Source organism: Larus michahellis, chromosome 1 (assembly GCF_964199755.1).
Source record: "Larus michahellis chromosome 1, bLarMic1.1, whole genome shotgun sequence".
Lineage (NCBI taxonomy): Eukaryota > Metazoa > Chordata > Aves > Charadriiformes > Laridae > Larus > Larus michahellis.
This window is the reverse complement of record NC_133896.1, coordinates 25,906,763-25,930,056: the sequence shown is the minus strand read 5'-3', so window position 1 is coordinate 25,930,056 and position 23,294 is coordinate 25,906,763. Positions and strand designations below refer to the sequence as shown.

At 37.8% G+C, this 23,294-nt stretch overlaps 1 protein-coding gene across 6 annotated transcripts in view; it reads left to right on the top strand.

Annotated features, from left to right (window-relative positions):
* The window catches only part of CPED1 (cadherin like and PC-esterase domain containing 1), a 151,130-nt gene that overhangs the window by 103,415 nt on the left and 24,421 nt on the right, over positions 1 to 23,294 (top strand). For all 6 annotated transcript variants that reach the window (XR_012588886.1, XR_012588890.1, XM_074599241.1 and 3 more), the window contains one exon: positions 19,487 to 19,604. Coding sequence is in view for 4 of the 6 variants with exons in the window: in XM_074599241.1 (XP_074455342.1) it covers positions 19,487 to 19,604 (118 nt within the window). In the remaining 2 variants the exon portion in view is untranslated. The remainder of the gene's footprint in view (positions 1 to 19,486; positions 19,605 to 23,294) is intronic.

The following is a 23,294-nucleotide window of genomic DNA, read 5'->3' as shown; positions in this document are numbered from 1 at the left end:
CCTCTGTGCTTCATAGCAGGCTTAAAAGAAATTTGATGATGAATTGCCAGAGAGCTGACATGGTACCTGAAGAGCTACCATGTACATTTCTAAAGGGTGCTCTAGTAATTGATGGCTTATGTTTACCTTCTGTACCAAATATTTTGCTCAGTCCCCACTCTCTGAAAAAATGAAAATATGGTGGTGGGATGGAAGGGAAAGCCCTCTGTGACCTGAGAAGTTTTCTCAGTCTATACACTGTGGATGGGATCCGTCTTACCTGACTTATGTTTTCAACAATGTAGAGCTCTACAGCTGAGCTTGTTCCTTTGGCTGCCTTTGTAATCAACTGGGAAAAATTGGCAGTTTTAAGGCACAGTTCAGCTGATCTGTTTTGAATATCTATTTTAGTTGTCTGAATGGCTTAGCTATGAAGATGTAGTGTCTGTATTTCAGCTGTTAATATTTGACCAGATGAAATCCATCCTGTGTAAATTGCATCCTGAGCAATCCTGATAAAATATGTGTGACAACTCATGCATGCGAAGTTAGGTGGGTCTCATGTTCACAGGAGGTGGGGAATGTGGTGCAAACTCCTTTAGCAGGATGTTGGTTGCATCCACTAGCACATGAGATACACATAGTTCAAACCTGCTGTCATAACTGTGGTGCCACTTTGTGACTACTGAGTATCTGAAGATGGATGTTATGTTCGGAAGTTGAAGACTTGTGGGGTGCTGGATATTCTGTATACGTATATTTCAGCAGAATGAAAGCATATGTTCCTAAATAATTTGTCCTGTGTTGGATCTGACTCTTTACCCACTGAAAATTCCTAAATCTCTTACCAGTACAGGGTCAAGTCATTACAGAGGTAATGTGATTTTTGCATAAAGGTTTGTTTTGGAAAAGGAAGTGAAAGAAGAGAAAAGGGAAAAAAAAGAAGACTGGTGATGAAGGAAATTGAACAGCAAAACCACTTTTCCCATAATAATTTTATTTGAAAGTATAAATTTGTGGGTTTGTTTTTTTACTTTTTCTTTATATGCCTTGAGGCTTTCCCCTTCATCCAGAGTTTTATCATCTGTTAGGAATGCCATTTATAATTTAAATAAACAATAGAGAAATAAACCCACTAGTGATAAGACTGAAGGCTCTGTCTTTACTTTCTATGAAATAAAAATTCAAAGTGTTCGCCCCTCACCTTATGAAGTTATAAAGATTTGCCCCAGTCACACACTTTTGTGACTGTTCCCTACCTTTAGGTGTGAAACACATTATAACTTGTTCAAAAACAGTTGGAATATTAAAACTGATCTGTAAGTATTATGATTTGCTTTTATTATTTTGTAATATAATAACATGAACAGCACAGCAAATTAACATACAGTATAGCGGTTCAAAAAGGGCACTTTTTTTTCTTTTCATTCTTTTGAGTTCTCAAATCCCAAGCTGTCAATCTGGGCTCTTTCAAAAGTGTTCCTTAAACTATAAATACCAAGCTTGAAAAGAGGTAAGGATCATCTGAAAAAGTTGTCTTCCTGGAAAGAAGAAAGAAATGGATGGTGTCTAAGTCTTAGGGGTAGGTGTTCATCAAGATGTAAAGAGCACATCATGCACTTAATTTTGTATGTGGTTTTGACCCTCTCACTTGCTGAGCAAGTGCTGGGCTTTAAGAAGCTTGAAAACATAATTTGTCGTGATAAGGACCTGGATTAATTCCATTCCTCTTGGTAGGAGCATTGATTTCACATTAACTCTTCATGGGAGCATCTGTGTCAGGGGATACTTACAGTAAGTGCCCTTAGTGGCAAATGAGCACTATTCTGGTTCCTCCAGAAAGCTATTAGCTTTGGCATACTCCGAATCAACTTCTGGAGCTGCTACTCTCTATCATTTCACTAAAGATGGCTTCATCTGCTGTCTTAATAACTTACAGGACACCTTTAAACAGGCACATGGGCCAAAGCATCAATTTACTTGCCAAGATATGAATGATACAATACTCTTGTGTCAATAGATAGTCTCTGTCATAAAATGTTATAGGTAAAAAATTTAAGACAGCTTTGGATTTCAGTGTCATCCTAAATATGTCCATATTTATCTCAGTTCCCTACGTCTGTAGTGTGTTTGAAGATCCCCTGAACAAATTAGCGAGAGGTGTTCATCCCTGTCCAAATCAGAGCATCTCTCTCAGATGCCTAAGCTAGAGCATTAGTCCTTCAGAGTCCTCAGTAAAGTGAATGGAGAAAGGCAATCCTCCAGGGAGTGAGCTGGAGAACCTAACCCATGCCATCCAGACATTACAGAAAACAGCTCTTCTCAAAGTCAATAGCAACCTTATTCTTCTCCTTCTCAGAGATCATGATCACTTTAAAACCAGAAGTCTAGTTTAGGTGATGATGAGACAGAAGACATTTGCTGAGTTTGTTCTCTGGCTTTCCACAATTTTTGCAGACTGTCTTGCAGCTTCAGAAAAGACCTGCGAGTTTCCTACTATGATCTGTGAAAGGGCGCTCTTACAGTAAAGATACTACAGAAAAAAGTCTCTGTGCCTGTATAACATTCAGCAATTGCAGGGATGGAAGTAGCTGTTCCTGGGCAATGCTGAGTATTTTTTTCTCAACCCAGCGTTGATATGAGTGCTCAACCTTAAACTTGTGAACCTAAAGCAGGAAGGTGTAAATGGGAACCGTATGCTTGTGCTTAGCGAGAACAGAATCTTACCCTGTCTGCTTGCTCCATCTCCTGCCACAGAACTGGGAATTTCTGTCACATCTCAGCTCTCTGTCCTGCTAAAGGAATCAGATCTATTAAACCAAAGAAATACTGTTGTTTAGTTACTCCTTAGAGATGATTGCCTGGAGCAAGCAATTCTGGGGAGTAGAAAGACAGTCAAAGAGCCTACCCCTCTGTTATCTGCACAGCTGCCACACGTAGCTTTCCGTCCACAGGCTGTTGATTAATTTACTGGGCCATGTTTTAAAATGGAGCGAGACATTTTTGTTCGATACTCTTATTTTTCAGGACACTTTGGTTGTAGTGACTGGCTGCTAAGCCCTTTGCTGTAACTGCAGATATATTTGCAATAGATTTTTCTTAGTTTATGTTTTTGTAATGGTTCGTGCTATTGCTAGTTTCTAATAAATCGCATTTGGTGTCATACTACACAACTTAGAAAATTATAAAATACTTGTAAAGGTTGTTCTGCAAATGGAGCTACCGTGTCCATTCCCCTAATGAAGCAGACAGAAGCTGATATAAATGAATACATATTTTGAGTTCTGTATTGCTAAAAATATCGTCTTTATACACCAGAACTGTGACTGATAACCAGACTTAATTGTAAACTCCATGTAAATGCTAAATTACAGCTCCTTGTTTAGTTGAAGCTGCAAATTATCTAAGTAGGAGTTAAAATACTAGTAACATCAAATAGAGGACTTGTCAAACTTGCAATCATTCGAATAAAACTTCATCACAAGTATAGTGCAGCTGGTTAAATTAGGAACTCTATTTACAGCTCATAGTAAAAATACTTTTATTGTTTGTTGTGTTTTTTTTTTTTTAATCTAGGAAACAGTTGCCTAAAGTGAAGTAGAATCCTCATGCTGGACAAACCCTTACTTTAGGGTTAATTCCTGGTTATCCCACTGGAGATTTTTCACTTAAACCACTAACTGAACTCCCATCAATCAGTATGTAAAGGATTTGAACTTGCATCTCCTACATGTCAGCACTACTCATTAGGCTCTTAGAGATTACAGAGTTCTCTTAGCTGTGTTTTCCACTGGTCTTAGTCTGGCATATAAATTCCCAGAATATTTACTAAACAGCCTCTGCTGACAAATTTAGAGGTGAATACCTACTTCTAACTTGAATCTCAGCACCGTCAGGTCTCAGGTGGTTGTGTGCATGCCAAGCTACAGCATAAAGAGCCCTTAGGGCACATTTAGTCTTCAGCACTTACCTTCTGAGAAGAGGCTGAGGGGTCTTTTTTAACCCAGAGTGCAGGTTTCAGGGAGAGTTAATAGCAGCCTTCCAATATCTAAGAGGAGGTTGCCAAGAAGAGGGAGCCAGGCTCTTTATGGAAGAGATGCACAGCAGAACAAAAGCTGATGGTCACAAATTGAAACAGGACAGTTCTGGCTGGGAACATGTCTCACTTTGAGGACAGTCAAGTGATGCAGACTGGAGGTTTTCTGAGGATGCAGAATAGACAAAGCAACCTGAGCAACCTGGTCTGATATCATAGCTGAGTCTGCATGGAAGAAGAGGTTAGATTAGAGACCTCCTGAGGTCTTTCCAATGAATGATTTTGTGACTCTGTGATTCTGTGAACTGTATGGAAGAAATACACATTTTTGAGAGGAATAAAACAAATCAGATGTGCTCTTTGACTGTGGCAAATCATTATGATGTGAAAGATTCAAAACTATATATTTTATTTTATATTAATGATAGAAGTGCCTTTTCATTTTGAAATTCTATCATTTGTCATCTGAAGTAACTAATATAATTTAGAAAATATGAAGAGTGCTACAACGTAACTTATAAAACACAGATGAACATACCACAGCCTGAAGGTAACCCATTTCTTGCTTTATAAACCAGAAATACTTGTGGGAGTATCATAATGTTCCAGAGCACTACACTGTGCAAACAGATCTCTGCTCTTAGTTGACAGATGTGGAGCAAAAACATGTGGTCAGACAACTCCTTAAACACTGCACATGTGGATGTTGCAAGTGGCAAGTTATTCCAGATAAAATCGCTATAAAGTTATGATCATCATGCTTTCGCTCCGTCATTTTTCTGACAGTATATCATGATTTGACATTGTATTTTTTTGATACCATTACTCTCTGTGTGAGGAGAGCTTAGGGTAAGGAGCTTGTACTTCAGAAAGAAGGACAACCAGATCTGAAGAGTTGCTCTGTTGGAAAAAAATTATGTATGTAAGCTGTATCTGGTAGGGTACAAAAATGAGTATTTGGGGCACTTACACCTTGCGTTAGCTCCTGGCATTTGAGGCATTCACTATTAAGCATTGTGAAAGGATAGAGATTACTTTTGGAACTCATTGTATTTGCTGTGGAGAGGTACTCGTTAGCCTTGTGGACCTTTGCGATAATTGCATTCAACAGCTGCCACTGAGGTCAATTAGAAGACAGGGAAAAAAAAATATCTTGGGAAATGTCCAACTTCTTGTAAAAACTGGTTATGAACGGCACACTGCCAGTGGACCACCAGCGCTCGTAAATAATGATAGCACCTCTTTTGTTTGGCTCTAACCCAGAACTAACTTCCCAACTTCAGTCAGTTAGCGGAGGGTGAGAAAAGCAGAAGAGGACTGAGACAGCATTTTTGCTTTACAAGAGATGCCTTCCAGCACATCCAAGTCTCATTTACATGGAGCTTCACTTTCATGCTCTGATACAGTGAAGGGGTTTATACTGGTTTGCCAGGAGAGAGCAAAGGCATTCCCAAGCCATTGAACTTGGCAACATGAAGACCATTTGGTGCCTCTGTGTGTCCGGGTTTTCTTAGCTGCATTGAGGTCATTTGTTGGACCTGCGTACGTTTGCATTCCCCAGTATGCTAGATGCTGAAGTTCATCAGTCTAGAAGGAGGAAGTTATTTAATCACCATAATCTCAGTGTGGTGGTCCATTAAGATCAGTCTTTGTACGGACATTTTGAAGTGCAAAATTGTAAGCTAGAATTTATCTGCTGTGTGATTTTTTAGTGTACTCTATATGAAAATAGTAATATGGTTCTTTTAGACTAGCAGTCTAATCTTGAGTTGTTTCCTCCTATGTAATGCTTTCAACACAATAGAAGGCAAGTTTAATATTGCAAAATAGAGGTCTTTTGAAGTATTTCCTAATATTTTTTAGCAATTGCAAAAAATTATTTAAGCAATTCTATTCAGTTGTCATAACATGGCACATCTAGACAGCCACGTACCTTAAGAAACTCATTTACCATTTACTTAACCCATATCCGTCTCTTTTCCCTTTCCTCCTTCTGATCTTCCCTCAAGCTTTCTCACTCTGTTCCTCATGTTAGAAATATGAAAAGAAAATAACTGAAAAGAAATAATAAGTTATCAAACAGAAATACTTCCCTAGAAGTATCCTCCCCTGATTCAGTCATGCAGAACTGCCATTTTTATAAGACACAGGGGTATTAGCAGCTGGAGGGTAAAGATCAGTATGGTAGAGTCGGCACACCAAGATTACTCCACATCTGTGTATTGCTATAAAAAAAGACTATAAAGTTTAGACAATCTCTACTGTTGTCAAATGATAAAAAGGCTGTAGAAAGGATTTGGAAGGAGGGAATTAAAGAGAAGTAAAAGCAAAATGACAACATCCTTGCACTAATACTTAATTTAACCTTTGTTAAATTACTATCATGTATCTAATATAGATTACAGTATACTGTATATAATGGTATCTAATGTATGCTATATCATAATATACTGTAACCTAATATTTGCTGGAATAGGTCCCTTCCATTATCTCAGTCCTTTTGTCTGTAGTACATCCTCTAAGCCTGATCTGAACTGGAAATGTTTTAGTTTTTCACAACAGCCAAGTCTGCAGTAAGGCCAGGGTGTCGGTGTCCACCGTAAGTTCTGGCCACCCTTTACCATGTGGAAGAGAGCTTGTGCTGGAGGGAGTATAAGCTGTGTGTTTGGTTCTGGATTTGTAGGGGTTTTTCTGTGTTACTACTGGGCAAACACTCTGAGTGAAGTTCCTATTGCAAGTTATCCAGTATCTTACCTAGGTAGAGTAGGAAGATGAAAAATAGGTGGTTAACAACCAGGAGTATGGGCAGGCTAAGAGCAATCCATCAGCTAGACTGTTCATCCGTCTAGGCAAAAATATTTAAACAATAAGATAATATTCAATCCATGGTTTCAGAGCTGCTCAGAGGGCATTGCCTGTAATCAAATAGTCCTATCAGTCAGGAAAACAATGATGTGAGTTGTTATGTGGGAGGGTTTGCTACAACATGTGATTGCTGAAGGAAAAACTTGTTCCACATCTCTAGAAGCCTGAATTTACAGCAATTGATTTTATTAGTGGACACAAGAAAGTTAAACATAAAATGCCTCATAGGATGACTCAAAATACATACGAAAGGTGGAGGAGTCCTTAGCTCTATCCAGAGTTATTTCTTTGAAGTGCTGAATCTTGGCGAGTGTAGGTTGGGTCACCACCTGGGCCTGGAACATTGCCCAGATCCAAGTGCAGCCTCTCTCCTTGGAAGAAAAACAGTAGTTAACATGTTTCTGACATTCTGGGGGGAACAACCTGAGTCATTTTGATTCAGTTATGTTTGTAGTGCTGCACTGGCTGAATTATCTGCCTCCTCATTGCTCCCCAGACCTGAAGTGAGTCACAGAAATCTTCCAGACGTTTGTCTATTAGGGCGAGTAAATTGCTGTGTAAAACTATTTGTGTAGGTCAGGAGAACTTGGGTGATTAATAAGCTGTAATTAAATGTCTTAATATATTGTTGAGGGAGCCTTAATTTTGATTTTAAAGTGGTTTTTTTCTGTTTTCACTGTGCTTCATCTCTGTGCTAATGTCATCTCGGTATTGACCAAAGCAAGGCTTCAGCTCAGCGTCATTTATCATGCCTCATGCAGTAAAAGAAACATTGTCACTAAGCACATTATTCAGTTTTCAGAAGTAATTAGTTGGTTTTCGTGAGGGGGGCCCTGTTCAACTAGTGGCTGCTTGATTACTTTAGCTGAATGAAAAGGACACACAGTAGTAAATTACTGCGAGCAGGCTGTTGGAGAAAGAGGGTGAATTCTGACTTCAATCTGCTCATTTGGCACTAACTGCATGCAATCTGTTTCTGCCCATGTGTGAAAGCTACCTGCATGCAGTCTGCTCCTCAGTAAGCCATCAAGCTGTAAGGAGGCTGCATTTTCAGTCTGCTATGCACCAGAAGGCAAACCTTTAATCAGCATCTTTTGAAAAAGATCATGATTAATAAAAATCCGTGAAATTCACTTCTGTGATTATAGCAGCAAGTGTGCTGCAAATTCATTAGAGTCAATTTTGACCCCATTATAGCTTAGAAAATAAATTACTACATGGCCAGATTTGTAGGTGTTCTAGGAAAACAGATTTGCCTGTCTTACTTCTGTCTCCCAGCTGTGTATGTTAAATGAATATCTGGGGATATGTAAAATTTAGTGCTGGACATAGCTATTATTATTAGACAGCAAGGAAAACATTCTAACTCAAACATTCTTTTGAATGAAATATGGATTGATTTTCTAAGACAAATCAGTCCTTCATTACTTCATTCTTTTCATCGTAAGCCACTGTGGTAAAAGGGAAGTATAAATGATAACCAGATACTGTCTAAAAATACATTTATCTTTTCTGTTTTGGTAGACATAATTTTGTGCATTGTCCAAGAAACTTTAATCTCGAGTGATGTTGATTGATTTCCTTTTAAGTATCGTATTTTTACTGAAGCTTTTAACTCAAGAGGAAGAAAGAAGAAAAAAACCCCACCACTTCTTAAATCTTCACATTCTCTCCCTCTCTTTCATACATGTAGAGTAAAAGCCATCGTATTCCCTTCTGCACTGCCATAGCTACACTACCTTCTGAATATAAGTAGCTTCAATATGAGTTATGGATAGTGTGGAATGGAGATGTCCTGGGCATTTGCACAGAGACTTTTTCTAGTGTCATTTATACATTCTTAGGTTTAGCCCTCACATTTCTTTGTGTATGCAACAAGGCTCTACACTTTACATCAGTAATATATTTTTTCATAAAATATTTTCTGGTTACAGTTAGAAAGATTTGTGTAAACTCTATCTTTCTAAAAATATACCCTCCTAAGATCTTTGAGCCTCTTGACTGACTTAAACAAACCACTTAATGTCTTAACAAGAGAAGGGTCTGACATTTGGCCAGAAAAGCCTCAGAGGTGGACCCTTTATCAGAGATGGGCCCTTCATCGGAAGCCACTCTAAAAAGAGAGCCAAGTATAAAATGGTGAGACTGCAGCTTGTGGGGCTACCAGCTGCTGTGACCTGCCTCCCACTGAGCTGCCAGCAAAGCGTAAGGTTTTAGGGATCGTCCCTGCCCTCAGTGGGGGCATCGCAACCCGCGCACATCTATTTCACATGCCTCTTTCCTTCTCGGTACCTCTCAGGTGAGGAGCAGTAGTTGCTGAGGTGGCCTTCCACAGAATGCACATCCACAGGCTCAGCTCTGGTCCCATGGCACACCTCAGTATCCCTCTGGCCATCTATACCTGGGTGATATTTTTCAGTGCAGAGTTGGTATTGAGCAGGCAAACCATCTGTGCCACTCTCACTGGAGAGCAAGCACAGGTCCATTCACCTGGAGTATTGCTTTTTGAAGAGGAGGCTGTTCGTTCAACTCTTGGGAGCGGACTTGAATGACTCACGTTTTCAACACATCTGCTCCCAGGATCTGGCCCTGTGTGTTCCCTGGGACACCATTGAAGTCAGCCGACATCAAAGCGCATGGATGCACGAAGCTGGCCATGTGCTTGGGCTCTTCAAACATGTGCGTCAGTGCAGACTGTAAATACACAAAGGGAAATACCTCCTGTTGTCCACCAGATCTCAGCGTGCTTTCCATTAGAGTGAAGCCTCCGCACACATGTAGATTCTGTCTTTACATGAAAGGCAGGAACTCGCTGGGTTTTTTTGGCATTGTTTGGGAAAACGATTTCAGAAGTCTTCCACTTGGTGTTTCTGAGCCTCTATTAGTGGCTTCCTCAATGTTCCCCAGACCATACACGACTCTGATGTGTATTCCAAAACCTAGTATGCCACAGAGAGCAATTTCTGTATAAAACAGTGTGTGCACCAATTCCTTAAACAAAAAACATTTTAATTCACCCTGCAGCCAACATAACATAAGTAGAGTAATAAACTTTTCTGGCTTTTTTGATGAATATATTTAGTCCATTTATTTATTATTTCCTTAACTTTGTTTTTTACTACTTTCCCAAGGTAACAAAGCTCTCTAAATCTTGCTCTCAGTCTGTCCATGGCTCACTAAAACTTTTTCAATCTTTTGGGCCAATTTAAGCTCAATTTAGACTAAGAAAGGAAAGCCTGATTTTCCAATTTTTTATTATTTTTTTTAATAAGAAGAAAAAAGAAGCAAAATCACTGCTCCTGTTGAATTGGGCTTAGTTCTTTTGCATCCTGTTTGTCAGTCACCAGCTTGCTATTCATCATGAATATTTTGCTGAAAAAAAAGTCAGTATTACATTCCTTTTCTCATGTTCAGGGAATGTGCGGAAGAATCACAAGCAATCAGTTGGGAAGAGAGAGATTTAAGCATCCTGAGGCCTAGGAAAACACAAGCAGTGTAACTAGACTCCTTATGCATTGCGTAGGGAGTGTTAGTGAGGTAAAGCTTGCAGAGAAAGGTTTATTTTTATTTTTTTTGAGTAGAACATCTAATGCAACTGGGGGAAGAAAGAACACACAAAAAAGCATCTGTGTATAACCTTTTTTTAAATTTGAAATAGAAGAGTACAGATTGTAAATATAAGATTCTACACGAGCCACCACAGTGATTAGGGAGTCGGATGTATTGCCCTGCAGAAAATCATACGGAGAGGAATGTATCTTAAGCGTATCTTTACTCTGGGAGTTACACATCCAGTCTTGGGTTACAGGAGAGCCTGGCCTCCACTTTGAATTGCCACGTGCTCTCTCAGGGAGTGAAGTACCTACTTCAGTCAGTCCTTTCTCACGTTAAGAGTTAACGGGGAGCCTGGTGGTGCTCCCTCCATCCAGTTTCATCCTGTGTTCCTTACACACATCTAGCCAGTGGGCAGGGCAGGTTCAAGGCTCTTTACAAGTCAGCATTTAATTGTATGTGCAAAGCAAATGCAAGCAGCTTCCTTGGGAGAGACTGAGACACAACTGCCCAGAAAAGCCTATAGCCCACTTATTGGAGGGAGGACACTGGGAGCTTGAACTGAAATCTCTACTGCAAATCAGTCACAAGAGGGACTTTAAACTCTCTTTACTATATCACAGGGAAATGTTCTACCAAGGAAATACCAGTTAATGGTTTGTGCAATGCACACTCCCAGTGGCATGTCCTGAGAACCCCTATCAGATCAAGCACTGTTGGCAAAGGGAGTTTTGAACTCTGTCAGGGCTAAAGGGGCTGACTTACATAGTTCTGCTGAGCTATGGGTGGGTTTGCCTATGCCCACTAGAAGAAACTTAGGCACTTAGGAGAATGGTGGCAACTGAGTGAGCGTTTTGAAATGATACGTTGCAGATGTGAATAGTGTTGGATGCTGATCCAAGTCATCTGCCCAAACTGATGCAGAAAACAATAGGCAGAGCTGTGAATTGGACACAAACATCCTAAGTCTCTCCTTGGAGTCTCCACCTCGGTATGCCCCAAGCCCTAAATAAAGTTAATAGATGTTCTTGCAAGGTCTACAGGATTTTGTGCTGAAAGTGAGAAAGTACTTGTGGTATGGTACACCCCGAAACACTGAGTTCAAATCTGCAAGCCTTGCTTACTGTGAAAAGCAGCTTTAACGGTAGCTTTAGTAGATGTATAGCTCACTGGACCGAGTCCTTGGCTAACATAAGTTTTTTCAATGCATTTCATACATTGTCAAAGTATTTCAATTTCAGGATTCGTGAATGAAGAGTAATGCTTCTCAACTCATTCCTTCTCTCATACCTTTTCATACTTTCTGCAGGTAGTGATTACCTTTTCAGACTGCAGCATTCTGCTGCGTTCAGCGTGGCCATGATATAAAGGTCTTAGTCTAAAACCAAAGGGACAAGGCTAGAGCTCAAGTGCCTCTTCCACATAGAAGGGTGTAGAGTCTAGATGTCTCTGCAATATGAACCGTGAATGCCACATAACCTAAGCATGGGAGGGTAGAAAAGAATGCTCCATAAAAATAGCCACAAGGCTGTGGGATTTCCCAGTTAATATAGTACATTTTTTACCTATGTTACCAGGGAAAAGAGTCAGGGCCACATCAGCACTTTATTGAGAGAGAACAGTAAATACCTATTAATTCCCTTGGTTATCATATAAAATATTTACTTCTTACACTATCAAAGCACATGGTTTTCTCAAGCTTTTCCCCATTTTCAGATAGTAGACTTGGCAAAATTCAAGTCAGTTCGCATTCAGAGCTTGTACTGGAAAAAGAGAGGGGGAAAGAGGAGGACTAGGTGGGAATCCAAAACTGATGCAGCTCTTAAAGTCTCCAGGTCAACATTACTGTCTGACTTTTTAAACTAAAAAACCACCAGAACCTAAAATAGCCTCTTCTTATCTGCTGTTCCTTGTTCCTGTTTTATCTTCATTTTGAGGGAGGAAGAAACACTAAATTCTTTTCATTCCTTTTTTTCCTGCTTTGTTTTTAGTTTATAAAGGATACAAGCTGGAAATCGTCACTGTTCTTGCTTGGGAAAAATTATCATTATTTGAGTTAGGAAAACATGTTTGCTAAGAAAGCAGATGAAAAATCCATGCAGATGTTAGCTTCAAGTATTGAAAAAAAAAAAAAGAAGCTGTAATTATCTTTATGTACAGTGTGACATATTTTCCAAAACTTATGTTTACAATATTTTATTCTTAATGGAGTTGGATTTCACATTCTTACTTCAACTAATTCTGCTACATCTCTGAGCTGTTCAGAGTCATAATTCACAAGTCTCTGCTAGATTAAGAGTCCTTCTTTTTAGTCCTCAAGAATACTTTTGTTCTATGGTTCACAAATGCAGAACTTTAAACTATCGTGTGCAATATTAATATGATGCAAAATGTAATCGAATCAAAGTCCTTCATAGATTGAAGGGATTCTTTTATTTTCTCCACACATAAAAAACATTAAAATAATGGTATGAAATTTGCAATATATTCTCTTTATAAGTAGTGCTCATTTCTCAAACAGTTCCTTAGCTTTCTGTGAGGTTAGTGTTCTCAGCACAGAGGAAGCCACTTTGCATCTGCTCTAGTGTCAAGATGAAATTTATTTGCCCATATAATCTATATGGTCTTTGAGGCTGTTGCCTTTGTAGAAAGGCACCTACTGGGATTTTCAAAAGCTCTTTAGCAGATAGTAAAGATATTGTGTAGATATGACATTCTTCCGTCACAGGTTTGTGATTAAGAGAGAAAAATCCTGCAATTTGTGATATGCTTGTATTCTTAAGACAAAACAAGAACTGTAGCAACAACAAGAATAGCGCTAGTAAGAACTTGAAAGCAATTCAAACTGATGGCTGCACTTTGTCCACATTTCAGACTGTTCTCTGATGTCTCCACCATGCCTTGACAATATGGCCAGTATCTCAGCTTTTCATATCATCCCCAGTCTCCTACTCATGTCTGTGCACTGCATGTTCCAACCCTGTGAGTGCCCAGACTCCTTTTCTAAAGTGTTTTTATAGCCCCTACCAGATCCCCATGGAACTGAACATCTCATAGTCTTTTAATGTGTTTTTTGTGACAGTGCCTTTGGGGTCATTGGGGAAATATTATCCCATTTTACAGATGGAACACATTAGGTTCCCCACAAAATGCAGTGGTGGCAGCTCCTTTCCTTTAAAACATAGCTGCAACACACGGACACATTACTCCATCGGTTCAACCCATTAATCCTGTATTCTTTGTTTAATGGATTTGTGTGTCTTTTGATGTAGGCAATGTCTTCATCTATGTCTTAGACAGTGCTTGATGAATAATAATAGTCATTGTTTACCAGCCAAAAGCAGTAGTGAACTGAAATTTCTTGGGAGACTGCCTCTCTCCTTGTGAGAGCTTTCTAGACCTATTTTGTACACCCAGGAGTTTCAGTTCCATCTAGTTAATATGGGTGTTGAACTGAAACAGCCTGAATCTCTGAATCTTTGGAGGTTCATCTATCACTGAATAATGCAGCCGGACAGAGGGGGACGGTTGAATAGAGGTCAATACGCCAACTGTTCCTTCATTTATTACTGCCATATTAATAAAGTTGATAGAGTGGAACTAATCCATCTGCTCACAATTTATTCCTGAGAAATAAGATACAATTTCACTATTTCATGAGCTCACTCTTTGACTAATTTTATTAGAATTCCTTCCATAGCATCATTTTTAATCACTTTTCATCCAGTTTTAGTTATGTGTAAAATAGTAGAAAAAGATGGACTAAAGAGAGATGAAAGGATTTCATGAGAAACTCGGGTCAGCTTAAATAGAACCAGATCGAATAAAGTTAAGTCAGAAAGCCTACAAAGGCCAACAGAAAAGCGTTCAAAATGACATCTTTCACAGGAAGCTTTGTTCTGCCATGTCTAAAATGTAAACTGTCAAAAGAAATACGGCAGTGGCAGCAGCATCATGAGATGAGGCAGGGCTGCGGTGCCTGAGGGGGGCTGAGTGACCTGCCAGGCTGATGGGCAACGCTGGACGAAGGACTGCAGGGTCAGAGCTTGATGGATGGAAAGGTCTCCTCCCTTCTTTGCAAAGAACTAGTGAATGAGGTTTATCTCGTCCACCAGTTCCCAGACACATTTGGGCTTTGGTTGTTAAAAAAATGTGGGATTTCGACTGCATGTTGGTTGTATGCAATGCTAAAATGAATTCCTGTGAGCTTAGTTATATTTCCTTTATTGTTTAGTTTAAAACATTCTGAGACGCTAATCCTTTATTAGTCTGGTAGGGGTAGTCTTCAGTGGTTTGGGCTGGGTGCAATTTCAGACATGAGTACCTAAGTAGAAATTGCCTGTTTTCCTAGGTATTGAGCCCACCATCCCCATTGATCGCCAGGGATTTTAATACACGGGCAAGAAGACTTTTACTGAGGAAGCTGAATGTAGAGCCTAGATACAGGCGTCCTGCATGGGAGTTTCAAAACTATTCAATTCATTAACATAAATCTACTTCCACTAAAAATGGTAGTTTTAACAACAGCTTGGAATGGACAGAGTTGGATTATTCCAGAAAAATTCTGAAAATCCTACCTTTCTATTTTAAAATATCTTTTTGAGCTGACAGATAGCAGCAGCCGTAGATCCTAAAAGTAACTTTATTTTTGTTATGTGGTGCTCTGTTATTGCTGGAGCACTGACTGTTCAAACAAACACAGAGGGACAATTTGTCCCTATTCAATATGACTTCTCCTAGGAAAGTTTGGGGCTTCTTACCTTCTCTCCTTTTAACTGCTTCCAGTTTGGTGGAAGCTTATGGAGTTATTCAGTAGGCAATTACTGTAATTTCAGAGTAATCATTTTTTTGTTAGGGTGGACATAGTAAAAAGGTACAGCAGCAATTAAAAATCCATTAATAGTTAAGTTAGATCTCTTAATCTAAAGCATAACTGCGACTACGATGGTATTATATATATGACATTCATTCCATTATGTTAGCTGCATTAGTGTGGATCATCTTTATAATGCTTTGGTTCTCTCTCTCTCTCTCTCATACACACACACACACACATCTATATGATTTTAAAACTGTGGGGTTTTTTTAGCATTTTTGTGCACCCGAGTGAAACTATGTATGTATATGCATATGTAGAAATATATGAGAGGAAATACAGTGCAGTTATTGAAAGCTGAGCTAAACAAACAAAATTCTTATTAAATCCGGCACCTAGACTATAAATATATGAAAGAACATATGCATTAATAGCTCCATATTAATAATTTGAGAAAACTGTGAAGTAGCAGGCTCAAAAATCTGCATGATCTCTTAAAGGCTAAAACTTTATGAAGAATCAAATACACTGTAGTGTGGTCAGAACAAAAACAATTCTCATTTCATACGGCAGATGGACTCCAGAAATGTTCGCTATCTAAGTGTCATCTGATGTTGACTGAAAGCTATCTAGATGTACGAGGAAAGCTTTAGTCCTCTTTTATTTGCTGGTATCCAGAAAATCTTCTCTAAAGATAAAAGAAAGTTTACTAGCAAAATGCCAAACCAATCTTATAAAGAGTCGATTTTAACTGTGCACTGAAGTACATAATGCAGGGGAATTTTTCTTTTGATTCTAGTCCAGACATTTCAAGGGTCTTTTTATGTCTGCCTTCTTAAAATTAGGGTTTGCAGGGAGAACAGACACAGAGCAAGAGCTATCATTTTAAGTTTACGTGTCTGGCTCTCAGCTTTGCCACGAGTGATCTTTTGTAAACATACTTAAGATCACGAGATGTTTTGTCTTCGGGCAAGGCAAGAAGGATGTCATGTCACTGCAGCACCTGAAGAAAACTTTAAAAAAATCTGCAGGCAATTAGAAAAGCCCTTAATGTGCTGTACATTGGTGGAGCTGCAGTAAATCTGTAGCTGCCACAGATTCATTTTGCACGTTATTATTAATATATCAATGATGACAAAGGATTGGTCTCCCACAAAAGTAAAGATGAAACAAATAAGGCTAGTTCGGTGATTCACAATCTCTCATGACCCTATAGTTTTATATGTGGGTTACATATTAAACGCAAGCAGTGTCTTTTAAAATTCGTGGTTTACGTACTTAGAAAACACAACGAAGTCAAAGGGAATGAGTGATGTAGTTTGACCTGCAGATTGATTGTGATTAGTAATAAACCAGCCACATGAAACCGTTGTTAATGATATTGTCCAAGGAATGCAATTAAAATTGAGTTTTGTTTGTTTAAACACATACCCTGGGCAGAGGTATGAACAAGAAAATCCCTGTTAAGTTATTTTATGGCACTATGTTGAGAGCAATGGCACCACATTCAGGAATTTCAGGCTTTCTTGTGAAGTCCTGTGCAAATTGTTTTACTGCAAGGTAGGAGCTTTCTGATGTTAATGTTAGTTGAAGTAATACTGTCAAATAGCTGTACAGTGTGTCCAGACCCACAGGCTCCAAGACAACCTCACAGTTTAACACTAGAAGATACCATGCCATTCATTTTGTCATAACGGCTTTCCCTAGTTATAGACCATTAGACAGAGAACAGGACAACTGTACAAAAGAACCCACACATATCTACCATTTCATTGACTCTTTGTGCACAAAAATGACCCTAACCCTTTGAAGTCAGTGGGAAGATTTTTTTTTTTACCTTTTTTTTTTTCCCCATCATGGAATTTAGTGACATCAGAATAATTGTGAGACAACTATTTTGCTTTGTTTTTTGATTGCATAGTCAAGACCCACCAGTATTTGCTAAATTCCAGGATGGATTCATATCTCCATCTATATCAGTGGCACGTATCCTACTAACTGTCAAGTTTCACCTTGACAATATTAGGACATAATTTTCATTTTGCTCATTGGTCCAATTTAGGCATAGCATCCTAGATGTACCATGATTTCATAGAAACAGTGAATGATATTACGTGACAGTTTCAAAATTAATTTTAATATCATTTTAGAAAATAAAAATAGAAATTGGCATGCTTCAGTGAAGAAAATACCAATGAAATATTCTTTTTTCATTTTGGAGAAATTACATTTTATTATTCTTTTTGGTTTCAAGAATACTCCTTCTTGAAATAACACACTCTAGTAAAAGTGTTTCCATTTGTGTAGTTTGTAACTAATTAGTAGTACTAAGCATATGCAATTCTTTAAAAAGGCAAATTTTGAATTATTGAACATTACCATGGCTAATATTCTGTTTAGCCAGAAAGGGCTACAACTGCATTTTTCATAGAGTATTTAAAAATAAAATCACATTAAATAATGATTGCCGTGGTTAAATTTTCATATTATTTTCTCCTTTGTCATAAAATGATCTTTTTCACAACTTTAAGTCCCAGTTTCATAGCTTTTCAGTTTTGGTGAAAAAAACACTCATTGTGTTCTGGTGAGTTTATCACAATACAGAAATGAGGGTGAGACAATGAAATATGAGATAGCAGACACCATTTCTTGAGCTAACACTGACCCCAGGATGCTCCTAACTTCTGATTAAACGACTGGCAATAGCATCGGTTTGGGCAATGCAGTATGGAGGATGAGTATTTTTTCAAAGTAATTTTAAAATCTGAACTGATGTAGGTATATGCCTCTGAATTGTTCTAAACTCTTGTTACAGTTGAGGGAGAAAGGTGTTTTTAGGACGTGATTCATTTTATCCTGAAGTGCACATCTAAAACAGCTTCAAAATGTGTCCCAGGAATGCTATTTCTCTGATGAAATGATCAAAGAAAACTAGAATGAGCAACTCATGCAGCCGTATGTACTGTAGATGTCTAAAATCACAAGAATTGCCCAATGTCACAAATGCTGTGATGGCATTTATAGCATGTCAGTGGATGCTTGAACATTGTAAGTGTAAGGCACAAGGTTGATGCAGCCCGTTACTTAAAATGTAAGAACCCACATGCACTAAAACTTACAGTAAGGAATCACTATTTAGCAGGATATTTCGTCTGAAATTTGTGGGAGCTGGCAGCACTTCTGGCTTTCCATGTAGAATAATGTTCAAGTTTTCTAAAAGCCAATAATGCTTTTCGCTTGCAAATTTTAAGGAAGTTAATTTCAAATTGATTCATTGGGATTCCAGATTGTTACTGCTAATTTTTTAGGCATCTAGCATTAATTAATTCTCATATATGTTTCTCCTAATGCCTGTAAAATGTATTAGAAATTATCAAAATGTGAGAAACTCAGCTCCTTATGAAGTGTGTTTACAGTGTATGCCATTGCATTAGCAGTCTCCAGTTCTTTACTACATTCTGTTGATTTAATCAGCAGCTCATATTTCTGTACCCAAGCATAAACATAGAAAAAAAATTTCTGTGTTAGTTGTGGGTCTTAGCGAACTCTTCTTTAACTAGAACATGAAACAGATTCTTTTCTATGAAGAAAATTAATTAAAAGGTGGATGTTTTTAAACACAAATACATCCATTCTTTATGTTACCATTATGGTAGTGTCTGAGGTTCACTACGGATTACATCTCACATGAAGACCCACAAGAAGATTATACTTATATTAAATCCTCTCCTTCAGTACACCTAATGAGTTTTTGTAACCACTCTACTAGCTCAAACATTTTTCCCTTGTAATTTTTCGTTTTTCTTTCTCTTTTCCTTTATGCACCTTTATCTCCTGAATCTAATTTGGGGCATTTCATCACAGAAATATATTCCATATGACTGCAGATATGCATACAACATTGCTGAGGGCAAATAGGTAGAGATTGTATGATAAGTAGAGACAACATGACATTACATGAATGTTATATATGTTTGCCTTAATAAATTTTCTTGTGTCTTTAGCAAATGTAGTATCTTGTAGGTTTACTGTGGATTGGGATAATTTATTACAAAACCATTGTCTGAATGGAAAAAGGATTCTAAATTTCATATTAAAATATATATATTGAAGAGCAAAGCATTAATGAATTGCAGAACGAACCCCAAATAACTTTTCTCCTCTTTAAATGTCCTTGAAGAGGATTTTAAAGTCATATAGATGGGTGCAGTGTTTTCACAGATTTCATTTTAATTCAGGACTGTGGTTCTCGAATTCGTCCAGAGGAATCCTGTGGCTTGCAGCCCCTGTCTCGTGAATACCTCTCAGCAATTTCACAGACGGTGTTTAAGACCTGTGAAGCTGGAGACACAAAAGGTTTGTACTTAATCCTCTTTTTCTGAAAATTAACTCATCAAAGTAAAACTAGAAAGGATGTTTCCTCTTTTCTATGGACGTGCACTAACCCATGCACAATAAATTTAACTAATCATTTGTAACAGTTACAGATGTTTAAAATTGGGTTAATTAGTTTACGTGACAATTTGTTTCATAATAAGTTTCTAATCAGGGTGTGTTATTGTCATGTAGCCTCTAAAATGCATTGAGATATTTCCATCAAAACCATTTAAAATAAAAATGTTTTATTCTAAATGGAAGGGATTATCTACTAAAAAGTAGAAATTAGCTTTACAAAAAGAACACAACAGTTTGAATTTTATATTTCCACTTCTACATTGGAAACACAAAAACAAATTACAATTTTGTGTTTATATATATAGTTAGACCTTAAAAATCAAATCAAAACATTATACAATAACCAATACAATCAAGATATCTCTTTGGTTTAGTGAGAACCCAGATGCCAACAGATCGTCGGACAGGTCTTCTTGTTTAGGTCACAGTTGGATGAAGATTTATGCAAGTGTACTTTCACAAATCTGAGTAACCCACAGGACTGCTCAGGCATGCAGTCTTATTCATAGCTTAAGTTGTTGCTTGATTAGACGATAAGTAATTTTGTTCAATTTTTTTATTGGACAAATGAAAAATAACCCAACACTCCGGTATGGTCTACTAACACAACTGTATTTTTTATCTTGCTATAGATAGGAGCAGCTTCTTACAGCCGTAGATTTGCACAGACTCATGGAATAATCAATAGAAAGTAAAAGGAATGTGGGAACTGCCCGAATACATCACTTCATGTGTAACAGAGACATATATTAATTGTTTGTTATATGAAGGGAATGCACAAAGGAGACACTATTGTATCTAGCAGCATATTTTAATCACACAGCAAGTGGTGAATCATAAAGAAGCACAACCCATCCTAAGGTACTATATCAGGACATAAAGTTCCTGACTAGAAAGCCCAAACCAAATCCATAGAAGAGTCCTTCCGGGGCAGATAATCTGTTTTCTCCTGATACATAACATACTTTTTTTGAATACTGCATCTAGCTAAGTGAAGCTGAATATAAAATATCTTTTACAGCCTTATTGCGAATAATATACACAATTAAAATGGAAACAAGCTTCAGAAGATGTAGTCTCAAAGGACAAGTATATTAAACAGGGAAGAATAATTTCTGCTTATGAAGCGAAGATTGCCAAGAGGTGTCTAATGAGCCTAGGTCTGGGGTTTGCAGTATCTGGCAACAAGTGGCTGTATAGTTTTAATGTATGTCACAACTTCCAACTGGAACTGGAAAGCATGGCTTTTTGTGGAAAATCATTCCAAATTTGTAACAACGAAACGATATCCTAATCTTGGCAGTGAACATTTTCCTAACACATATGGGAGCAATTGCAAATTCCCGGCTAAAGCAGCAACTTCTCTTTTACTTAAATAAGTTAAATTTTCAGAGTAGCCAAGCAATGTCGCTTCCTCTCAGAAGAAAACTCAGAATTTCTGCAGAAGTAAGGCAGCATTGCACACTGTTCTTATGCCAGGGAACAGCTTAGTTGTGTAGGGATACTGAGGTACCGTCACAGCAAAATCAATCTATGCTGACAAAAGCTTCTGCTTATGCAGACACAGTCAGAGGGTGAGGCAGAGCAGCAGAGACAGAGATGAAACCTTGGTTCCTCTGACATTAATGGCAAAACTTAGAAGTCTGCTTTGCAGGTCAGTACAACCACAATTTCATGCCTCATTTCTAGTCCTTTGATGGAGTGTAGAGACAGTAGTTCAGGGTCTAACCAAAGGCAGAGCTGACCACCTCCTGTCCTAGTCACCATGGCACTATTCTTTGGGGGAAGCTCAGCATCTTACCAAATATGTGCTTTTTTTACACCATTTCTTTCTCTTTTTCTTTCTCTTTTTCTTTTTCTTTTTCTTTTTCTTTTTCTTTTTCTTTTTCTTTTTCTTTTTCTTTTTCTTTTTTTTCTTTTTCTTTTTCTTTTTCTAATTTTTAACCAATAAATACAAATTGGAATATTCAACAGGGGAAGTTTCTCTCTTTCCATCTTGTTTAGATCACAGAATGAAACTATGGTTTTTGTAGCAACAAAAATCCTTTTTCCTTCAGAAAATCTCCTTTGATTCAATGGGGTTTGAACCAGGCTATCATAGGAAAATTAGCTCTTTGTTCAGCATTGCCGTATTATCAATAACACAGAAGTCAGCAAGCACTAACCGTGTGTTTTGCTCCTGAGAGAGAGACACTTGATAGAGACCATGAGAACCCCAAGTTGCACTAAATTCCTGCAGGTGAATCAGGCCACTACAGCCTGTGGAAATTCTGTTTGCAGACAATTAGAAAATCTGGTGGGTGAGAGATCACAGCTTCATTGCTAATGTTCTGCCTCGTTGCTGTGACTTGCCTGTTTTCATTGTATCGTGTCCCTCTTTACACACTTTCTGCAACTTTATCCAGTTTAACGTAATTCTGTATGAGCTCTCTCTTTGCCTTCAACAGCTACCTGGATTTGGGTCCAGCAGAGACATAAACTGATGTTCAACCAAATGAGTGTCTCCTCACAACACTCGTCAAATTTGCTACAAGGAGCAAATTTCAGTTTGGACATAAGTCTTTAGGCCTAAGGCCATTTATTTGGCAGCATCAAAATCGTGTCCTTTTAAAAATAATTTTAATTTATTTTTCATAAATGCAGGTAAAAGCAAAAGAAAAAATATTTCTATGGCCTATTCATGGAAAAAAAGATTTTTAGAAGGCTTAGGGTGCCAAATAGACACCAAATGTAAAAGTAAACTAGTCATAAATCAACAAAGTATGTTTAGCATCAGTTTAGGTTAAATACTTAAATTTTGAGTTGTCAGTTTAGAATATTTTTTTCTTTTTATATGGATAATTCTTTGGCACTATAGAAAAACTTTGATTTTGATCTTGAAACCAAAGTGTGTGTATTTGTGGCTATGACAATGGGAAAGGTTGAATAAAAATAAAAGAGGCTGAAGGAAGAAACAAAACTGTCAAATTAAGCAAACAGCCTTTATTAGTTAAAACTTTTAACTTCAGGTTAATATTTTTAAAATACATATTAAGCAGTCCTAATGAATTGTTTAGAAAGTATATTTCTTTTCATGCCATTTTAGGGGAGCAGTTTTGGGGAGTATTGGCGATGTTTATTCTCATATCTTAAGCAGAAGATTTATGTATGCAACTGATAAACTGCACTAACGAGCCAAAAATCCAGTTTAATTTCATTCTTCCTGTGAAAACCTCCTACTTGCAGGCTTTCATAAAACTGAGTTTTTACCAGTTTTTAATGCGGGAATAAACTAAGAGCAGCTCTCTCTTTCCTACTCTTTTACATTGAACTGTAAGTAAATGTTCCCTTGCCTGGTAGAGCCGATGTGAACTCTTTCAGCTGAAGCACCACAAAACACAGGCTGACTGAAATGGCACTGAAAGCTGCATGGTGTGCAAAACCTTATGTAATGGGGAAAAAACAACTTATAATCACAATAGAAAATAAGCTTAATTTCCAAACTAATTTGGATTGTTAGCAATTTTTCACTGTTAATTGTCTTTTATATATGAGATTCGTTTTATTTTTTAACACAATCTTATTTTTAAAGGTTAAGAACGCATTTACTAA